At 42.6% G+C, this 19,542-nt stretch overlaps 1 protein-coding gene across 3 annotated transcripts in view; it reads left to right on the forward strand.

Annotated features, from left to right (window-relative positions):
• drosha (drosha ribonuclease III) overlaps positions 1-19,542 on the forward strand; it is a 108,228-nt gene that overhangs the window by 51,758 nt on the left and 36,928 nt on the right. For all 3 annotated transcript variants that reach the window (XM_075452367.1, XM_075452369.1, XM_075452368.1), the window contains 3 exons: positions 1,283-1,382; positions 4,434-4,536; positions 13,249-13,319. In XM_075452367.1, the coding sequence (XP_075308482.1) occupies positions 1,283-1,382; positions 4,434-4,536; positions 13,249-13,319 (274 nt within the window). The remainder of the gene's footprint in view (positions 1-1,282; positions 1,383-4,433; positions 4,537-13,248; positions 13,320-19,542) is intronic.

The following is a 19,542-nucleotide window of genomic DNA, read 5'->3' on the forward strand; positions in this document are numbered from 1 at the left end:
AATAAAGAAAATCGAAGCCATTTCTTGAAATATGCAAATATACATCATATAAGGGAACACAGTTTGTATATTTCTAACATGCTTGAAAGTGAATATTTGGTCTGAGCACCTTTATTCTTCAACACATAGCCTGGCCCTTCTTAGACAAGCTTTCTGTCATCTCTTTAAGGAGTCTTCAGGAATAGTTCTCCAGGCTTCTTGAAGGACATCCCAAAGCTCTCCTTTGGATGTGGGCTGCCTTTTGTTCCGTTCTCTGCCAACATGATCCCACACTGCTTCAGTAATGTTGAGGTCCGGGCTCTGGGGAGGATTCATCCCTCCATCAGACCTGCTGCCACTGATTTTCAGCCCACTTCTTGTGTCCTTTGGCACAGCTCAGCCTTTTCTCCCTGTTTCCCTTCCTTAAGAACGGCTTCCTGACAGCCACCCTTCCATGGAGCCCATTTCTGATGAGGCTTGGGCCAACAGCAGATGGATCAGCTGAAGGTCCAGATGCATCTCTCAGCTCCTGTGTCAGGTCTTTGCTGGATTTTTTCCTCTTTCTTAAGGACATCACTTTCAGATCCTGTTCATCTGCTGTAGATAGTTCTTTAGGCCTGACACTTCTTCTTTTGTCCTCCACTTGTCCAGTTTCCTCAAATGTTTGAAGGGCACACTGCACACCATGCTGAGATATGCCGAGTTTTCAGCTAACAGCTCTTTGGGAATCACCTTGTTGCTGCAGAAATCCTGTTTTCTGTCTGTCAGACTGTGTTATCTTTGCTGTTTTTCATAGATGCAGCTAAAGAAATGGGAACAAATGATGTGTCTCTGTGACAGGCTGCTGGGAACAAAGTGACTAAAGATCCAATTTAAAACTGCTTCTTTGCTAAGTTGTCTGTTATGCGTCGACACAACACTGGTTCATCCCTCGAGTTGTGTTCCTCTTATAGAATAGAATAATTCATAGGTCAGAGTTAAGTGGCTTAGCAAATAAACAACAAACACATTTCTCTGAAAATGGTCAGATACAAGGACTGGACTGAAAATAAGTGAAAAAGCAGCCAATGTCCAAAGAAAAACTTTGAAAGACCTTCAGGAAGCCTGGAGAACTGCTGCTCAAGACCACTTTAAAGGTTACAAGAAAGTCTGGCTGCTTGGAAGGAAATGTAATCAGAACTTTAACACAATACTGTATTATCTGCCGTTTTCAATGTTGGTATTGTTGAGCCGTTGAAACACAAGTTGAGGTGGTGGGGGCAAAATGTGTTGTCTAATAATGAAATCTCTTCTGTATCCACAGTGTCCACCTCTACTACCTTTTTCCCAGTTTAGAGGAGGGGGGTCTGGCCACCTACAGAACAGCCATCGTTCAGAATCAGCACTTAGCTATGCTGGCAAAGGTAAATTTTCCTCTTTCTTCTGTGTACGAAGCCCTCCTCTGCAGGTCAAAATGGTGTGAAGTCTCTAAACTGAGAGGAGAGCATGTTAGAGACTGTGTTATTGTCTTCCATCTTGATGCTATGACTTAGCTACTTTCTAAGCCGGCATGGGGGAAAGAATAATTTTGTCTTGCCGCCATCCCCACCTTTTCTTTTAATCCCCTCAGGTTTGTAATTGGAGTTAAAAGGTTGTTGTTTTGGAGGACTAGGCCGGTGCAGCTGGGGTCCCTGTGGGCATCTACAGGTCTTCCCGAATCACTCGCCAGTTCCTGTTATCGCTGGGCCCACTTGTTTCCCTCCTTCTGTCTCTCACACTCTTGCTGGCAGCCTTGTGCAGCCCAGCCACACTCACTGGAACGTTTGTAAAGAACACAACAATAATCGTCCCGTGATGTGGAGAAAGCAATTAAAAACTTCAATCTTTAATGTCGCTCCCCGCTGAATACAAAGATGCAGCCGCCTGAATCTGCATTAGTGCCGTGGAGGAGTTGGGCTTGTTTCAATTTGCCGCTCGCGGTAAAGTGAGTGTGATACAGTGTTCAGCGTTGCCAGGTTGTTTACCAGGCTGCTCAAAAGCTGTGTGCTCAAGAACACTTGCAATTATCTTTGAAAAAATATCTTCAGCGAGCAACGGCAACAACCCGCCACTTCACTCGGAAGGCTTAAAAGTCAGACTGGGTTCCCTTTGAGTTGGAGGTGTATATGAATTGTGATTTAGCTTGTGCGTGCAATCACGGGGGGTGGGATACCACCAACAGTTATCAGCCATAATTAAAAAGCACCCTGACTGTTTTTTGTCTGTAATGGGCTGCCAGTAAAGTCAAATTGGGCTGCTTTTGACTTTGCTTAGTAAATATTTTCTGAAAGTTTGACCGACCCGCCGTCACACACATCACAACAATCATTTACATTAAATGCAGACTTCTCTGTTCTTGCACTCTTTACAGGCCCAAATCAGCTGGCTTTTTTTCTGTATAAGCTCCAGTTCATTGATTAGTAAAAATTCTTTACACATAAAGGAATGAACTCCAGTATTTAAGGTAGACTCAAGAATTTCACCGATCGTAATGATGTAATCATGCAGGTGGATCCCAAACTCAGTACAATACCATTAATGATGATGTGAAAAGAAGGTAGACTCTTCCCCTGAGGTTTTATCAGTCCGGACATTGTAAAGATTCATCTGGTCTTAACATTAGCTGACAGTATCACATGCCATCTTGCACCCTGTAGCAAAATCGAGGACAAAATGTGGAGGAATTTTGGCCCACTCTTCTTTCCAGCATTCCACAGATGGCCTCACATTTGACTTTAGAATACTTTGGTATCCAGAGGAGTTCATGGTGGACTCCGCAGGCATGGCACTAGAAGAAAAATAATGATTACGTTAGTCCAACCCAAACCAGACTTTTAGAATGTATGTAAATATGTTAGTCTGACAAAGTTGAATTAAATACAGCTTCTGCAATCCTGACAAACAAACCCACATAATGCAGTTGGGGATCAAATCACTTCTGCATGATAATAACCATCAGGACTCCTATGGACTGAAGTGCTCTGGTCATATTCAAGTTCCTTCTTTTTGCATCTTTTGTAAAACAGAAAGGAAGTGTATATTCATGCAACTGAATTCCCAGTAAAGCTGTCAGGCGGCTAAACGAAAACCAGCCCGATTAGACTGCGTGTTAACTCATGGTCACGTAGAGCATTTCCACCACTGTGCTTGACAGTTGGTATGAGGTGCTTGTGCTGAAATGCTGTGTTTGGTTTTCTCCAGAAGTCTTGTGGTTTGTTCAGATGCAGCTTTGCAAATCTAAGCTGTGCTGCCATGTTCTTATTAGAGAGAAGAGGCTTTCCAGAAGTTTATGAAGTTTGATGTCATGAACTTTAACATTTAACATTCTAACTGAGGCCTGGAGAGTCTGAGATGTAGCTCTTTGGCTTTTTGACCTTGGGGTGAACTTGCTAGGACGTCCACTCCTGGGAAGATTGACAGCTGTCTTGAATGTTTTCAGCTTGTGAATAACCTTTCTCTCTGTAGAATGATGGACTCCAAATAGTTTGAAAATGTTCTTATAACCCTCCCCAGATTATTGATGGTTAATTAAGATAATTGCTGATGTGTTTCCTCCATGGGATTGTGTTAACACACACATCTTAATTACTAGTAAAGTGGACTTTTTGTACTCACTGCTTCTACGTCTTGGTTTAGTTTTTCTTAAATAAATAATGACACAGGACAATAAAATGTTGCTTTACTTATACTTAAGACCTGGTAATTATCAGAGTTTTTTTTATTTTATTTTTTTATCTTAAATTATAAAACCTTAGAATTGAAAGAGGTTGTTTTTTCTTTTTTACATTTCTCTGTCATGAGCAATTAAATATTAAAGAGAAGTTATGAATAGATTTAACTAAAACTGAAAGCCATGCACTACTATGTTAGCAGTGTTAAACGGTACATTAGATCCACACGTAGATCCTACGTCAAGGCTCTGGTTTTAGCTCAAATGACTGTTCTGTTGAACTAATTAGGATATGAACATGCCGTATAATGATACCTACTTAAAAGCTCAGTAATGTGTCTCTTCTCTGTCGTGTGTGTTTGTGGCACTAATGTGTGTTATTGTAAAAAGTAGAAGACCACTGAAAGGATGACTTTTCAGAGTGAATGAAGGTCCTCGCTGCATTATTTCACATTTCATCTTGGGATTATCCAGCGTGTCTGTGAGCGTGTGCTTAGTGCCTCATGCTGCAGCTGGACAACACATGAGCACATCTGTCAGTGCCATGGAGTACAACCTTTTCCAGCCAGGCCAGTCTGTCTTTCTCATTTTCCTCATTTCTGTTTTTCTCCTGGGCCACTTTTTAATGCTGGTTTCTTGAGAATAAAACATGAAAATGTGCAATACCTTTCCACAAATGGGAAGAAGAAGACATTGCTCTTTTCAGGTGGCTATTACTCAGGTGTTGGTGGTGGCGGGCTGATAGGAGTGTGTTTGTCTTTTCCAGAAACTGGAACTCGATCGCTTTATGCTCTACGCCCACGGACCAGACCTGTGTCGGGAGTCGGACTTGCGGCACGCCATGGCCAACTGCTTTGAGGCTCTCATCGGTAAGGTTCCCTCGAGATCAAAACAGAGGCGGGGATGATGCAGAACCTAAAAAAAATGCAAACTCATTTTGAGTTTGTCTGTCTTTCTTTCCTTTCAGGAATAGGTTTACATATACCAGAAGCGAATGCTATTTGTCTCTGTTATAATCGCAGCACAGAAATATGTGTGGGTTTATATTGTAGTTTTACTGGAGCACAGCACATAGGTATTTTTAATTAAAAACGCTATTATCTATAAATGTTTTATTCACTTGCTTCATATGCTTTAAATTGTAGTCTAACTCGGGTTTAAGCTGTGTAAATAGCCACAGTAGATCTCCCATTAGGCTTTGGGAACATTACACAGCTTTATTGATCTCAGGAGATGTCGTTTGACCTCTGGCTGGACACACGGCCCCCAGAGTACAGCTCCGCTTTACCCTCCACCAAACACACACCCTCTATTCACCTCACTGGCAGTTCACACTGATAGTTTGTGCTGTGATTTGCAACCTCGTGCTGGTAACCACAAACAAGCGCAGACACACATCTCTCGGTGGGGGGCGGTCTCTCTCTCCTCATCCAACCACATGGGCAGCGCTAAGCTAAGCCTCGCTCCTGGAGAGCTGCGGAGTTGGCATTCTCATTTTATCTCCATCTTGATTGAACCAGTTCAGCCATCTCTGAGCTCCGCTGATGCTAGATACAGAAAGTGGGTGGCTTTAAAGAGATCATCTTTGTGCCTGCTTTTCCCCCTCCCTTCACCAAAAGCAGCAGTGCACGAGGAGCGGCAGGGGAAAGTGCTGACTGGCACCACGGCCCCCTGTCGGCCCGGGGGCCCCCGTACTCGTAACGGGTTCATTATCGGCAGAGACAAAGTCATAATCTATTCTGTCCTGTGGCTGTCACCGCCTCATTTCTGCACACATCCAAGCACGAAGCAGCAGGGCCGCAACGCCGCCTCCCCGTCTCTTTCTCTCTTTCTGCTCTCTTGTCTTCGGTCTGAAATTTGAGCTAAATAATGACTAAATGAATGCATTTTTGTTCATACAGTTCAAACACATCTTAACAAGCGACAACAACCTGCTGTCACAGTAAATAATTGAAAATGGATTAGAAAAAAGAATATGCGCTCATCTTGAACTGAGTGGCAGCAACGTGTCTCATAAAAGATGGGACAGGTCCACGTTTCCCTTCCCACTCTGTAGCATCCCCTCCTCTTTTAACATCAGTCTGTAAACATCTGGAGCTGAGGAGACCAGCTGCTGGACCTGAGCGAGAGGAATGTTGACCCATTCTTGTCTGATAGAGGATTCTAGCTGCTCAGCAGTCCTGGGTCTTCTTTGTTGTATTTTAGATGTTGGTATGCCAACAAATTCTCTGAATCTTTTGATGATATTGTGTTCTGTACGTGGTGGAATAAAAAGGCATTTTAATCACATTCTTCTGATACGGCTCCAGTTTGTAGATTAGAGTTCTTAAGTACAAAATAGCTGTGAAGTTTAGAAATCAAAACATAAAGAGAATTTATCTTTAGAGTAAGTTATGTGTTACACCTACATTTCTCATTGATAATTTCCCCAATTTTATACAAAAAGAGCCAATAGTTTGAGATCGTTTTTATTTGACATATGCTTTAAATGGCTTCAAACAGAATTCATGAGCTTTAATTACTCCTTAAAATGTTATTTCAATAAAAGTGATGAGTGAGGAGGGTTGCTGTTCCAGAGGAACATGTGAGCGAACCTCCTGTACTCAAAAAAAGACCCCCCCCCCCCTCATTGCTGCTCATCGCAGACACATGCGCTGAGAAGCACAGCATGCACACGTTTGCACAAATTCAAGACACTCCAAGTAACTTGTATTGTGAGCGGCGTCTGATGTTACTTCTCTTCCCTCACCGATCCTTTTGTCATCTTTTTTTTTCTTCGCTCAAACGCCTCTTTAAAGACCTTGTTGTCAGTCTGTCTCCGGCGTACTCTTTATGTCCCTTCCTGCACGTCTCTCTACTCCTAGCCACCTCTCTCCCGCAATCAGAAGCCGCGCCGCGCTTATGATGAGTCACGCTGTCTCTGTCATCTCTTCCCATCTTCACCCACGTGCCCTCCAACTGTCTCACCAAACGGTGTGTTGTCTCCTCGTGAGACGAAGTGGGATCGTCTGCGCGTGGATGCTACGAGGGGCACACAGACGCTGTCATTTCGTCTCCGCGCCTGACATTTCATCTGACAGAGACGTCACACCACCACTTTCTCTAAAGCAGCAGGTGCCACTTTGACAGACTTGCACTTACATATGTGTCGCTGTCTTGTTTTGTGAAGTTGGCATCATTGCTTTTGATATTTTTTCCCCCCCTTTTTAACAGCGTGCACAAGCATAGACTTCAAATGGACCTCTTTCCTCAGACCTTTTCAAAGCTACGATGGAATATGAGACGCTCATAATATTTCCAAAACCCTGGCGGATAGCTTTAACGGCTTACAATACATGTTTTCTGACCTTTTGTTTTATTTGTTTCTCGGCCACAGTGACCATTGAACCTGGGCTGTGTTGAAAATGGCAGATAATCTCCTGCTTTGCATGGGCAAGGCTTTCTCTCCGTGGAGAACGCTTCTGTCTCCCAACCCTGCGGCAGGGCCATTCTCCTGCTCGAGACAGTGAGAGAAAGAAAGACGGGGAGAGAGCCACAGAGAGGAATGGAGGGAGAGCTGCAGAGGAATGGAAAGCGGAGGCATCTGCAATGCAAATGGGTGCCCTGCAACCCTGAATAATTCAAAGTGTTGAATAGAAATCTTGCTTTTTTGATCCCCTGTCATTAACTTCTGTCGGAGTGGGCCATTCTCATTTGGGCTCTTTTGGCCTGTGCGCCTCCTATTCTGTACCACCCCCTCCTCTCTTCTCTTTCTCTCTTTCTCACCCTCGTCTTCTGTACTTTTACTGCCCACGTTACCTCTTCCTCTTTAGAAACCTCTTCCTTCGGCTGCGTTTTCATAGAAAGTCTGCTTGCCTGTTGCCCTCCCGTTTCCCTCTCAGGTCCTCCTCACTGATAAGAGACGTCGCTTCCTTCCTACTGAAGTGTTTGAAAAGAATTGAGAAGAAGAAAAGAGTCCCCACTCTGTTTTTATGGCCCTAATTTCCTTGTACAGTTGATCTGTGGATAATATGCTGCCAGCAGCCATGGGGGATACAGATGGTGAACCTTTGTGAGACCTCTCTCTAAGCTCTTCCGTATTAAAAGAATGCAGAGAAAGGATTATCTCCGACTTGCTGAATATCAGATTCATACACAATGCACCTGGTGTATTCATTCAAAAAGTAGTGCTCCCTTTGTTAATTGCTGCAGCGGTAGCAGTGAGGGAGTTGGTCTTTTTTTTTGTTTTGTTTCTCCTTCTCAATCCTTGCTCCTCATTTTGAAGAATAAGATATCTGATATTAGATTGTTCTCCAGCTGCCGTGGTGCAAATTTTATTTCCATGTTCTGGTTTTGTTTATTTCTTTTTCTCTAATGGGTTTGTTTCTGTGTCCGTCTGCTACTTCAGCCCCCATCGAGCCGAGAGGGAGCAGCTTAATATATTATTTGATGGATTAGAGCCTGAGCGTTTTTGAATAATTCATTCTAAGTTATTAATGTGACTGTCAGCCGCTGGTGTTTCATATGCCCCTGACTCTGGGTTTTTATTGGTCACTGAAAGCCTACAGACATTGGAATTCTATTCCTAAACATAACACTGTATAGTTGGCATGGTCGTCCAACTTGGACTCGTGACAGATGTGGAGATTCATTAGAGTCTGGCCTTCTGTGGCCATGACTGATACCCTCTGAACAGTGTGGGATGAAAACCTGGTTACTGTTTCTGCTCTGTCTTCTGACTGCTCGTTGTCCAATTTCCAGGGTGAAATTTCTTCTGGGCTGTGTGGGGATTTTTTTTAGTTCATTTTAAAAATAGGAAAGTAACTTTCAACCAATCCTGCCCCACTGAAATAAAACATTTAAGATATTCATTTATTGATGCAGAACATGGGTATTTTATATACAGTACAGTAAGTGTCTATCTTTCTTTATATACTGATAGGAACTCCAGGAAATGGTTGCATTGAAAGTGAATATTTGGTCTGAGCTCTTTTATTCTCAAACACAGCCTGAACCCTCTTAGGGAAGATTTCTGTCATTTATTTAAGTAATCTTCAGGAATAGTTCTCCAGGCTTCTTGAAGGACATCCCAAAGCTCTTCTTTGGATGTGGGCTGCCTTTTGTTCCGTTCTCTGCCAACATGACCCCACACTGCTTCAGTAATGTTGAGCTCCGGGCTCTGGGGAGGATTCATCCCTCCATCAGACCTGCTGCCACTGATTTTCAGTCCACTTCTTGTGTCCTTTGGCACAGCTCAGCCTTTTCTCCCTGTTTCCCTTCCTTAAGAACGGCTTCTTGACAGCCACCCTTCCATGGAGCCCATTTCTGATGAGGCTTGGGCCAACAGCAGATGGATCAGCTGAAGGTCCAGATGCATCTCTCAGCTCCTGTGTCAGGTCTTTGCTGGATGTTTTCCTCTTTCTTAAGGACATCACTTTCAGATCCTGTTCATCTGCTGGAGATAGTTCTTTAGGCCTGACACTTCTTCTTTTGTCCTCCTCTTGTCCAGTTTCCTCAAATGTTTTAAGGACACACTGCACACCATGCTGAGATATGCCAAGTTTTCAGCTAACAGCTCTTTGGGAATCACCTTGTTGATGCAGAAATCCTGTTTTCTGTCTGTCAGACTGTGTTATCTTTGCTGTTTTTCATAGATGAAACTAAAGAAATGGGAACAAATGATGCGTCTTTGTGACAGGCTGCTGGGAACAAAGTGCCTAAAGATCCAATTTGAAATTGGTTGTCTACTTGCATGCTTGAATGATTCAAAGGTATGTGTTAAGTGACTTTAACAAACGCATGAGAAAAAGCAGATTCCTCAAAAAATGGTCAAAAATTCGAGGATTGGACAGAAAATGAGTGAAACAGCAGCCAATGTCCAAAGAAAACCTAAAAAGACCTTCAGAAAGGCTGGAGAGCTACTTCTCAAATTCCCTTAAAAAGATTACAAGAAGCTCTGGCTGCTTTAAAGTCGAATCTAAAGAAATGAGAGACGGTTATACACAGGAGCAGTTTTGTTTTAGGTTCTTTTGATAAAGGAACGAAATGATTTCATTTTCACTGAAGTGCTGTTGGGCTCCTGTTTTACATCAGGTTTGGTGGGCATTGGGGGGTCACTGTGCCCTTTATGCACTCTCAGTGTAATTATTCATGTATATTTATCTCAGTTTATCTCTGCCTTTTTGTTCTGGTTTGTCTGGAGCGGGCCTAACAGCTCTGTGGCCCGAATAAATGCTGGAGCTCTGAGACTGCAGAGTGATTTGGCCAGGGCATGATGTTACTGCAAGATGAGCTGTGGAGAGAAGCTGGTATATGCTATAATTGCCAGTTGAGTTGGCAATCTTTGTGGATTGCGTGTATTCAGAGCGTCAGCTACAACTTTGCAGGCTGATGGGGTGGACCAAGCAGCACGGATCTCCCTTTAATGATTGCAGCAACTTGTGTGTTTGATTGGATTGCTTTGGGCTAGACTTTTTGCACAGACAGCCTCCTTATCAGGAGTGTTCTCACTAGTCTTCATCTTGGTTTCTTCATCCACAGGCCCTTTGATTGACACCAAAGGTGTTGCTTTTAGATTTTTTCATACCCATTGAAATCCCTGGAGCCTCTCCTGGTTTTTCACTGCTTACCACCACGTTCTCCTTCCTCTTGGGAGAAGTTCTGAAAATCTAATAAGAAAACTTTGAATTTGAACAAGTTTGAGGCCTCCGTTTGGTGAACTTTCCAAATCTGCCTCGTCATCAGAACATGAAGGAATCTGCCTCCCAGCCCCACCCATTCCATCCTACCCTCAGTGCTCACACACATGAATGCTTTTAAGTCATAGTTGAAAGACATTTAGAACTTAGTTGTCGGACGGAGTTCTTACCCTCCCACAGCTGGTCTCCAGAGGAAACATCTGCTGCGTAGCAGTGTTTAGAACTGATGTCCACATTATGTTAAAACCACAAATCTCACTGCTGATGCTTCGTGGAAAACATCCTGTGAAGAACCGCTCTCGCCTCTCGAACCCTTTGTGGTCGGCCTCGGGGAGACGCTCGGCCGGTCACGTCGAGTTTGTAGAAGGTTTTGCTTGTGATGCTCATCTGTAAGGCGTTTAGTGGCTTTCTATGTTTCTATGTTTGTGGACTGAAAGAAGGCTGAAGATTTCTGCCTTCTGATTTACAGGCTTGTTGTGCTGGGACGTTGCATGGGCACAAGTACTGCAGGAAATTACCTTTTGGCTAATAGCTGCAGAGCCTCCCGAAATTGACAAGCTGCATTCAGTATTTTACTGCTCTACTGAATTTTTATTCTAATAAAGTGACTGCTGGGTGAGACGAAGCTGTCAGGCTTAGTCACATTTTCTGAACATCTGGGCAATGGCTGTTAGTAATTTTCCATTCTGTTTAGAAGTAAATGGCATAAAAGGCAGAGAGTGGGAGAGCATTTGTGTTTTTCTTTGTGCGAGGTGGTTTGTTTGTATTTCTTTATGGTTTTGGTTATGTGGGCTGCACCCATACGGCGTGTGTGTGTGTGTGTGTGTGTGTGTGTGTGTGTGTGTTTGTAAATGGCCTGTTAGCCATCTGAAAGCAGTTTCCCCTACTCAGATGATGAATCCCTCATATGTTTTTGATGTCATCCATGAAAGCAGTTTGCGCATTTAGACTTGCGACCGCACCGCGCCCCATTTCCACCGGCTCATTTATGCTCATAATAAAAACCACCGCACGATTGTATACCCAATTTGCCAGGTGGTTATTGCTTTCTAAATTGAATGAGCCACCCTAAGTGTGATGGTTTAGACGTTGGATGCAGCTTTAAGGCACCATGATAGTTCCACTGATTTTAGCAGAAACGGAAGAAGAGCCCAATAACAAAAGGCACACAAGGAGAGTTGACTTGTGAAAAGAAGCTGCCTGCATCAGAGGGAGCTGGAGAGGCTGCATATCATTCCCATACAGAGGAAATTTGGAATGCTTGTTCTTTGCTTACCGGGATCGCAGCTCTCCTCTATCAGATGTCTCCCTTTGTTCTGTTTCTTTTGTGTACTCATGTTAGTGTACGCACATTGTGTGTAAAATATCATTTTTTCCCCCTCCCTGAAATTCACGTTCAGTTCAGCGAACATCTGCACAGATAAGTCGTGTCCGAGTGTGTAGGTGAGTGACGCAGGCGTTGACATTCAGCTCTTTCATTAGTTTGCATTTAATTCACACAGCAGCCAAACGTACTGGTCCGAAAGGGAAAGCGAGGGCCAAATAAAAATCAGCAGGGATTTGGAGAATTCTAATTAATTTATGAACACTGCATACCGTGGCTGTGAATATTTGTGCAGGTACGATGTGCTGAAATAAGATCATCAGCATGATTTTCTCTGTGCATGCAGAATTACATAAGTTAACTGCCACTGTCAGCACTGACGACAGTTTTTACAACGTAAATGTTAATAATTCAAGGCAGACACATCTGTTTGTTCTTGCTGTATAATATTAAAGTTGTCTATAATGTTCTTTTAAGATATTTTCAAGGCTACCGTAAATTAAACTCAGCACTCAGCCTCATGTTGGTCAGGTCAAAAATAAGTTGGTGAATACATTTCATTTAAACTCTGCTTTTCTCTGGAATGTTGTGCTATTCTGTTGACTCGAGCGGGCGTATGGAACCTTTTCCAGCCTGATCTGGTGGAATTTCATCCATCGTTTCCCTTCATGGTCGTACTTAGTTGCTTTCTCTATCTTGGGTGAACAGAAACATTGACTGGAGAAACATTTTAAACCCAACTGCACTGTATGTCAGTCTGCACCCTTTACATGCTGGACCAACCAGGCTGAGTCTGCATCGGCGTGATCTGACCCATGAATCGGCATTAAAAGGACAGCTAAAGTCGATGACTGATGAATATGTTTCATCCCAGACTGTACGTTAACCATCAAATGATTGCGGTTTGTTATCATTTTAGCTCTGTGGCACATTTATCAACAATGACTGACGATCACTCCGACAGATCATTGTGCTTTTAAATCACTAAAGTCATCACTTCTGGGCGGCTCATGTACCAGCAAAGGGACGAGGGGCCGACCCTGTGTTTGAAATCCTACCTTCCAAAGCACGAGAAGTCATGAACAAAGTCTGTAATTGGTCAACAAAGTAGCTAAGCATGTGACGCAGAGTCGGTGTGCCACTCCTAACCCATGCATGAGGTTTATACGACCTTATGCGCGCCTCTTCGCTGACGCATTAGCCTCTGCCGCCTCCTCCTGCTCCTAACAGAAGAGGAGGTGGATCTGCACAGAAACCCTAAGGTCATTTCCCCATCATAAAGCAATAAAAATGCACTCCTACTTTTAATAAAGCAATTATAACTCATTGCCGAGTTCAATTAATTTGAAGTTTTCCATTAGGAGAGAAGTCAGAAATTGCCTCAGAATTGCTAGAAATGTTTTACCGGTGTTGCTTTGTTGGAACCTGTCAGGCCTTCACGGTAACTTTAAAACATTGTTAGGATGCGTTGGATTCTGAGAGCACGTTACACTTTCTGTGCACGCCATCGGAGAAATAATTGTATTGACTTATTCTTCATCCATCCTGAGTTTCTTTTTTTTTTCTTCTTTTTTTTCCAGGGGCTGTGTATTTGGAAGGAGGCTTGGAGGAGTCCCGGCAGCTCTTTGGAAGACTGCTTTTTAACACTGAGGTATGTAGAAAAAAACAAAGATCGCATCTCAGCTCTGATTTGGTTTTTGCCCTTTGTTGGACTTTCATGCACAGGATTTGCAGGAGCATGTGTGTTTTTCTCTTTCAGCTGAGATTTTCTACATTTCGATCTGTGGAAGATGTTTCCGTCTCTTTTATTCACTCAAACCCACACACTGCATGTTTTGGCAACACGCCCCGCATCGCACCACCGTGAGGCTTCGCCAGCTCCAGAGCCTGAGATCTCACTAAGTCTTTCTTTTTTTTTCTGCAGTACTTTGACTAAATATACAAAGAGGAAACAATGAGACAGAGAGAAACAAAGATCAGGATGAAGGCTGAGCATGGCTGGTTTCTTTTAGAAAAAAAAACAACTAGAGGTGTGGAACATTATCCTTTGCCAGACTTGAGTGGGACACCTACTATTGTTCGCGTGCATTTGTGTGTGTGAGATCAGCAGGCGGGAATAATTGACGAACGAGTCCGTATTTGCATTCATCTTGGCAAGAAATGTTATGAATCAATTAAATGACTTGCAGCTCGTCTAAGATGTACCAGCAGGCATGGCTCTAATTGGCGATTGAAGTTGTTTGTCTGAGATTCACTTAGTGACTCCCGCACACTGTGCGCCACACTGACATCTATCAGACATGTTTGATCCAAAATCAGTTGTCATTGAGAAACCAATAGAAGGCATCGGGAATGAATCAGTCAAAACACCCTCAGATAACTGATTACCATTAAGTGTATTAAATATGATGTGCAAAGAATAATTGTTATACATTTGGCAGCATCATGGAATCAGGCGTACTCGTCTCTGTAGTTTACGATACTTTCGACAAGGTTCAGAGATTTTTTCCTCTGTATCTGTCAGCACATTTAGCCTTGAGTTGTCTCTTTGTGCTTGGCCAAATTACCTGCAATTTACTGTGTGGCCAGCCTGTGTGTAGGGAGTGCTGTTTCTGCGTGGGAAGCTGAAATCCTTGCTCCGTTTTTTTTCTGTCGCCCTGTGGCAATAGAAGTACACAAGAAGAGCTATTGAGTTGTTGTATTGTGAAGGTCTGACTTTCTATGAAAAGAGATTCCATTCCAAAGAGTATTTTTTTGGGGGGTCTTTTGAACAGATGTGGACGGAAAAGCTTCAAAGAGACAAATCTTTCACGATAAGAAAGAAAACCAACAGTTTTGCCACAAAAGATAAGGTCAGGATAGAAGTTTGGCATCACTATTCTCACTAAGTGAGACAGTAGTTCAGAGTAAAGTTGTCTTATCGTGATGTAAATTCCAGATTTATCCCTCATGTTGAAGAAAACGACCAAATTAGACAATAAGTTAGACAAGAGGTGCAGAATACTTAAATATATTAAATATTTTGATGATTTGGTGTTATGAATAAAAATCATAACTTTAAAAAGAACTCTTACCTTAAGATGTAAGATTAATGGGGAGTAGGGAAACTCAAGAGATGCAGACAAGACTGGACTGGAACTGGATCATAGAACACTTCAGTAATCAGCAAGATCTCAGAATCCGTTCTGAAATCCCTTTTCTCTTAAACCTTAAAGACAACATTTAGCAATAGCAACAAGGAAACTGCGCAGAATGCAAAGCTGTTTTGAAGGATAGAATAAAGATAGACTTTTGATGCACATTAGGGGAAATGAAAAAGAAAAACAACTTTAAAAATCTTGTTTAACTTTGCAAAGATTAAGATAGCGTGACTAACAGGCTTTGTACGGTCTGAGCTGACCAACAGTAAACGCAGCGAGTGGCTGCTGTCTTCCTAGATCAGAACGATATCCCCGATATTTCCAATGATTAAAGTTAGTCATGAAAAAGAGCTCTCTCCATTTTCCTCCTGTGGATGTCACCTTCTTTTTTCTTTGAAATGGTTGGGACAACTACGTTTTCTGCTGGGTTACAGCCAGGAGCAAGATGAACTATGCCACCACCCTGTGCCGACACGGTGCAGCCCCATTTCTTTTTCCCTTTTCTATACCGTCTTTATCCAATTCAGGGTCTTTGGAGCCTACCCCGGCTGCTATTGGATGAGAATCACGCAAGCAGGTCGTCGGTACGTTACTGGACCAACTCACTCACAGGTTCAGCCCCCTGTCCTGAACATGTATGGGGAAACGGTCAACACTAGGGAAGGACGAACTCCCTTTACAAAGGAAAAGACCTCCAGCAGAATCAAACTCAGCAAGGGTGGCCATCTGCCTCGGCTTGTTAGGGTGAAAGGACAGGCCCAAGATACAAACAAAAACTAAAGACGCAAACTAAAAGGATGGCACAGGGCCCTTTCTATAAGCTTTGATGTCATTTTTCTTGATCTTAAAGTTTTTACCTCCTGACCCAAACTGGCAGCTGGCAGAGCACTTGGGGTTGCACCTGTGTTGGAAAAATTAAAGGTTGATAAAATTGAAGTTGAAGTCTGAGAAGAAAGTGCTCTGTCAGTGAAATATGGAGCTGAGAGAGAGCTCGGTTATTAACGGGGCTAACGGTTATTAAATTCTGTTCTGGATTTAACAAAGAGCCAATGAGAAGCTCAGAAGGAGGCTTTTTAAAGATTTTTTGCACACTGGTTACAGTTCCATTGTGTCGAACCCAGCATTTTCAAATCCAGTGCTGTGGAGTATATGGGCCGTTGTTGCCCATGGCTATGGGAATTTTGAAAATGAGAAAGCGATGCATGTTGCATTGCAGTCCACAAACGGTGAGTCCCACTTGTTTGCACATGGCAGAAATTCAGAAGAGAAGTTGTGATTTTCAGCTTCCCTTTGAAAGTTTTCTGACATTCAGATGGGAGATTGAAATAGTATGGTTTGTCACCACCCTGCTGAATCCCCTCTGATGGCTGCTCTGTCGTACAAAACTGAGAGGAGACAGATGGACAAAGAGCAGAAAGCCAAACACCAAGCCGTTTGGGATGATGGCGCTGCGGGTGGGGAGCTGTGCGACGGGCCAAAGATGGACAGGCAGAGGGGGAGATCTGCTGATCCTTTGGATTCGTCTATATTTCTGGTTTAACATGTCAGAATAGGTCTTTACACAGCACATTACTAAACTAATGAGATGTGGTGAAAAACTGAAGCATTCTACATTTTTCGATATCACACCGTGGAAGGTTGTGCTGTTCCCATTTGCTGCCGATGGTATTCCATTCACACATGGCTGGTCGGATCCTCACCCCTCCACCTGCACAAAAGGACCCTGTTTCATGCCTCTCTTTTGCTCTCTCGAGCAGAAATTCAAATCTGACTACCTAAAACAAAGCATGCATGTAATTTCCACCTCAAGACCTAGTCAGACAAAAGAAAACGTCCCCAGTTTTTCTTTCACTGCCTCTGCTATTCCCTAATTGGTATGGCATTCATAGCTGGAACAAAACAGTTATTTTCATTCCCTTGTTGTTCACCTTTACTGGCACCAGTATCCAAACAACAGGGGTCTTGCCTAAGATGGAATCTAGCTTCATTTCACACAGAAGCCTGGGGGAGACAATAGATGCTAATTTGCTAATGACATTACTCTGGAGGTTATTAATGCATCAGCAGAGATACAGGAAGCATCATCTTCAGGGGAAGCAGCTCGTTTGCTCCCAACCTGGACTCAACTGCAGCGCAATATTGCAGGGAAAAGATGTTGATGCCACTGTGCTGTCCTGAGGGAAGGGCCTCTTTTAGGAGGAGCAATCATCATAATGATCTCTCTAGCTGCCCATGGGCTAATCTGTTGGATTTTATTAACACCACACAGACAAACGCTCTCAAACACCAAATTCAGCAAAGGTTGCTGTGACAACCAAGATGGTCACCATGGTGCTGAGACAATGACTTTTGGTAAGACGGCATTGCAGCTCTCTTCCTACCTCTGTCGCTACAGGGTAAAATATGGAATCCGATTGGTGTCAGTAATTAATGCAGTATTTCAAAATGGCAAACAAAAATGAGATTTTTTTATTTATTTTTTTTTTTAGATATAAACCCTTATTGAAATAAAATGTCTTTTAACATGTAAAACTTAAAGGGGAAGTTCGTGCTCTGTGACAGTCGGCTAACTTCACACGGAGTTTGCTACTGCTAATTTTGTGCAACATGGCAGGATATTTATCAGATTTTGACGACGTGGACGACTACTTTGAGTACGATGGACGTCCTTACCGGAGTGAATGAGCTCCCTTAAGCCCCCCGATAGCCCCGGATAACAACAACACGGCAGCTCTGAGCTAACAGTGCAATAGTACGCGTTCATTCATTCATTTGTCTTAAAGTATTGGTGAAATAAAGACAGATAATGCCTTATTTAGAGGCTTTATTGTCAATGCCCTTTTCTCTCCTGTTATATGGATATACGCGGATCTCGAGTGATCTGAATATCTTTTGAAGGACGCCAACTTTCTCCAAACTGTTATCGGTGAGTAGATGAATGTATTTTATGCCAGAAATAAGGTCCAGGTTTAAAACAAAACAAAACACGATCTTCCCCTTTAATGATTCACAAGAAAATTATTTGATTTCACAAAGTCTTAGTGTTTTGTGTGACTAGATATCCCTGCGTTTTCAGTTCCCTCAACCTCATTCTCACAAATGTCTCAGGTGGGAGGCTTTGTTGAGGGATTTGTTCCCATTTGTTCCCTTTGGCTCCACGGATGGTGCTCAGTGTTGCTAATGGACTTTTGTCGAGCTTCAAAATCCCCCATTAGTCTGTTGTCAGCCATCTGCTGACAAGATGGCGGTGCATGCAGATGCAGCAGCCTGATGCTCTGGGATGCTTAGCAGCTTTATATGGTGCACTGGCTTTATTTATTATTTGACAATACTGCTAAGGTGGTGATTGGTGCCAAGCTAAATTTCATTGTGTAGAAATATGCAAGACAGTATCATATCATATTGTATAATATCATATCGTAACTTATATTGGATTGATACAAGATTTAAGCGATTTGTATTGATCATATATTTTACTTCTACTTAAATGTTTTGATTTCAACTTTGAAACAAAACTTTACAATGTAAGTTAGCATAGAATTAGATAACTTGCTGTCTTTAGCCTATCAGTTGATAGCTAGCTAAGTGAACATAGTGCTAGTGTACAGGGCAAAATAAATAGATCAATAGGTTAAAAAAAAGAAAAAGAAACTGTAACTGTGCTTTACTGTAATGGCCTGTTTTCATTACTGGTTAGATATGCAAGTGCATGTTACAACAGCTTTTATTAATAAGCATGCTATCTAACTATGGGAATCATGGAAGTTAAGTCAGCCATCACCCAGAGGAGCTAATCCATCAGTATTTTAACTATGTTACTCTCTCTGTGGAGCGATGTAACACAGAGCCAGAGTAGAACCCAAACAAACATAAAATGCAATAGCAGGTAGGGCAGATATTAGTCCATAGCAAAGCATCTAATTGGAGACAGATACACTGAATGCTGCCCAAACAGACAAAGCCGTCACTTGGATTTAAACAAAGCAAATAGATAAGAGCTTCCCGGTGGAAAAGTACAACCGTGATTGATACGTTTCTGGGTATTTAACTGATGCAGACAGCCGCGTCTTATTCCTTAACCCACACAGATCTGAGGCTTTGTTTGAAACAACCTTTTATCTCTCAGCCTCTGAAGAAACTAGAAACATAAAATGAAAACCATTTGAGAGGCTAAACTTCCAGTTTTTATTTAAATTGAATTTAATTTGCCCTTATGTGCATATGTGGGTGAACTAGGTGAACAATAAGCGATGGAGATCATGTAAACATTTGGCAAAGTCCAATGGAAGAAAATCAACAGTAGAACTCACGGTACTGTTTTATTGGGAAGATAAGAGCTTTGCCACAACACACACAATGTGGAGAGAGCTCGAGGTAGTGTCTACTGTACAAGCCTATCTCTGGATGGGAATAATTGTTAACAATTGTTATTTTTAAGGTGGTCGAACAAAATCTATCAGTCTGCGATTTTTTTTTTTTTTTAAACATTTTTGTTTGTGTTCAGTTTGTACGTTTTGTCCTCCGGTGTGTGAAAAGGAGCGTGTACGCCCTTTTCCCCGTGTTGTTGGTCTGCTAATTGCTCAGAGAATGAATGCATTCACTCATTCCCAGGCCGTTTTCCATTCGCCTGAGCTGTAATGCGTACAGGAACTCTAAAAGCTGTCTATAAATATTATATACTTCATCAAATAATCTGCACAAGTTTTCCACTTACTTGTCAGATCACCTTGACCA

Source organism: Odontesthes bonariensis, chromosome 20 (assembly GCF_027942865.1).
Source record: "Odontesthes bonariensis isolate fOdoBon6 chromosome 20, fOdoBon6.hap1, whole genome shotgun sequence".
In the NCBI taxonomy this organism is placed as follows: Eukaryota; Metazoa; Chordata; class Actinopteri; order Atheriniformes; family Atherinopsidae; genus Odontesthes; species Odontesthes bonariensis.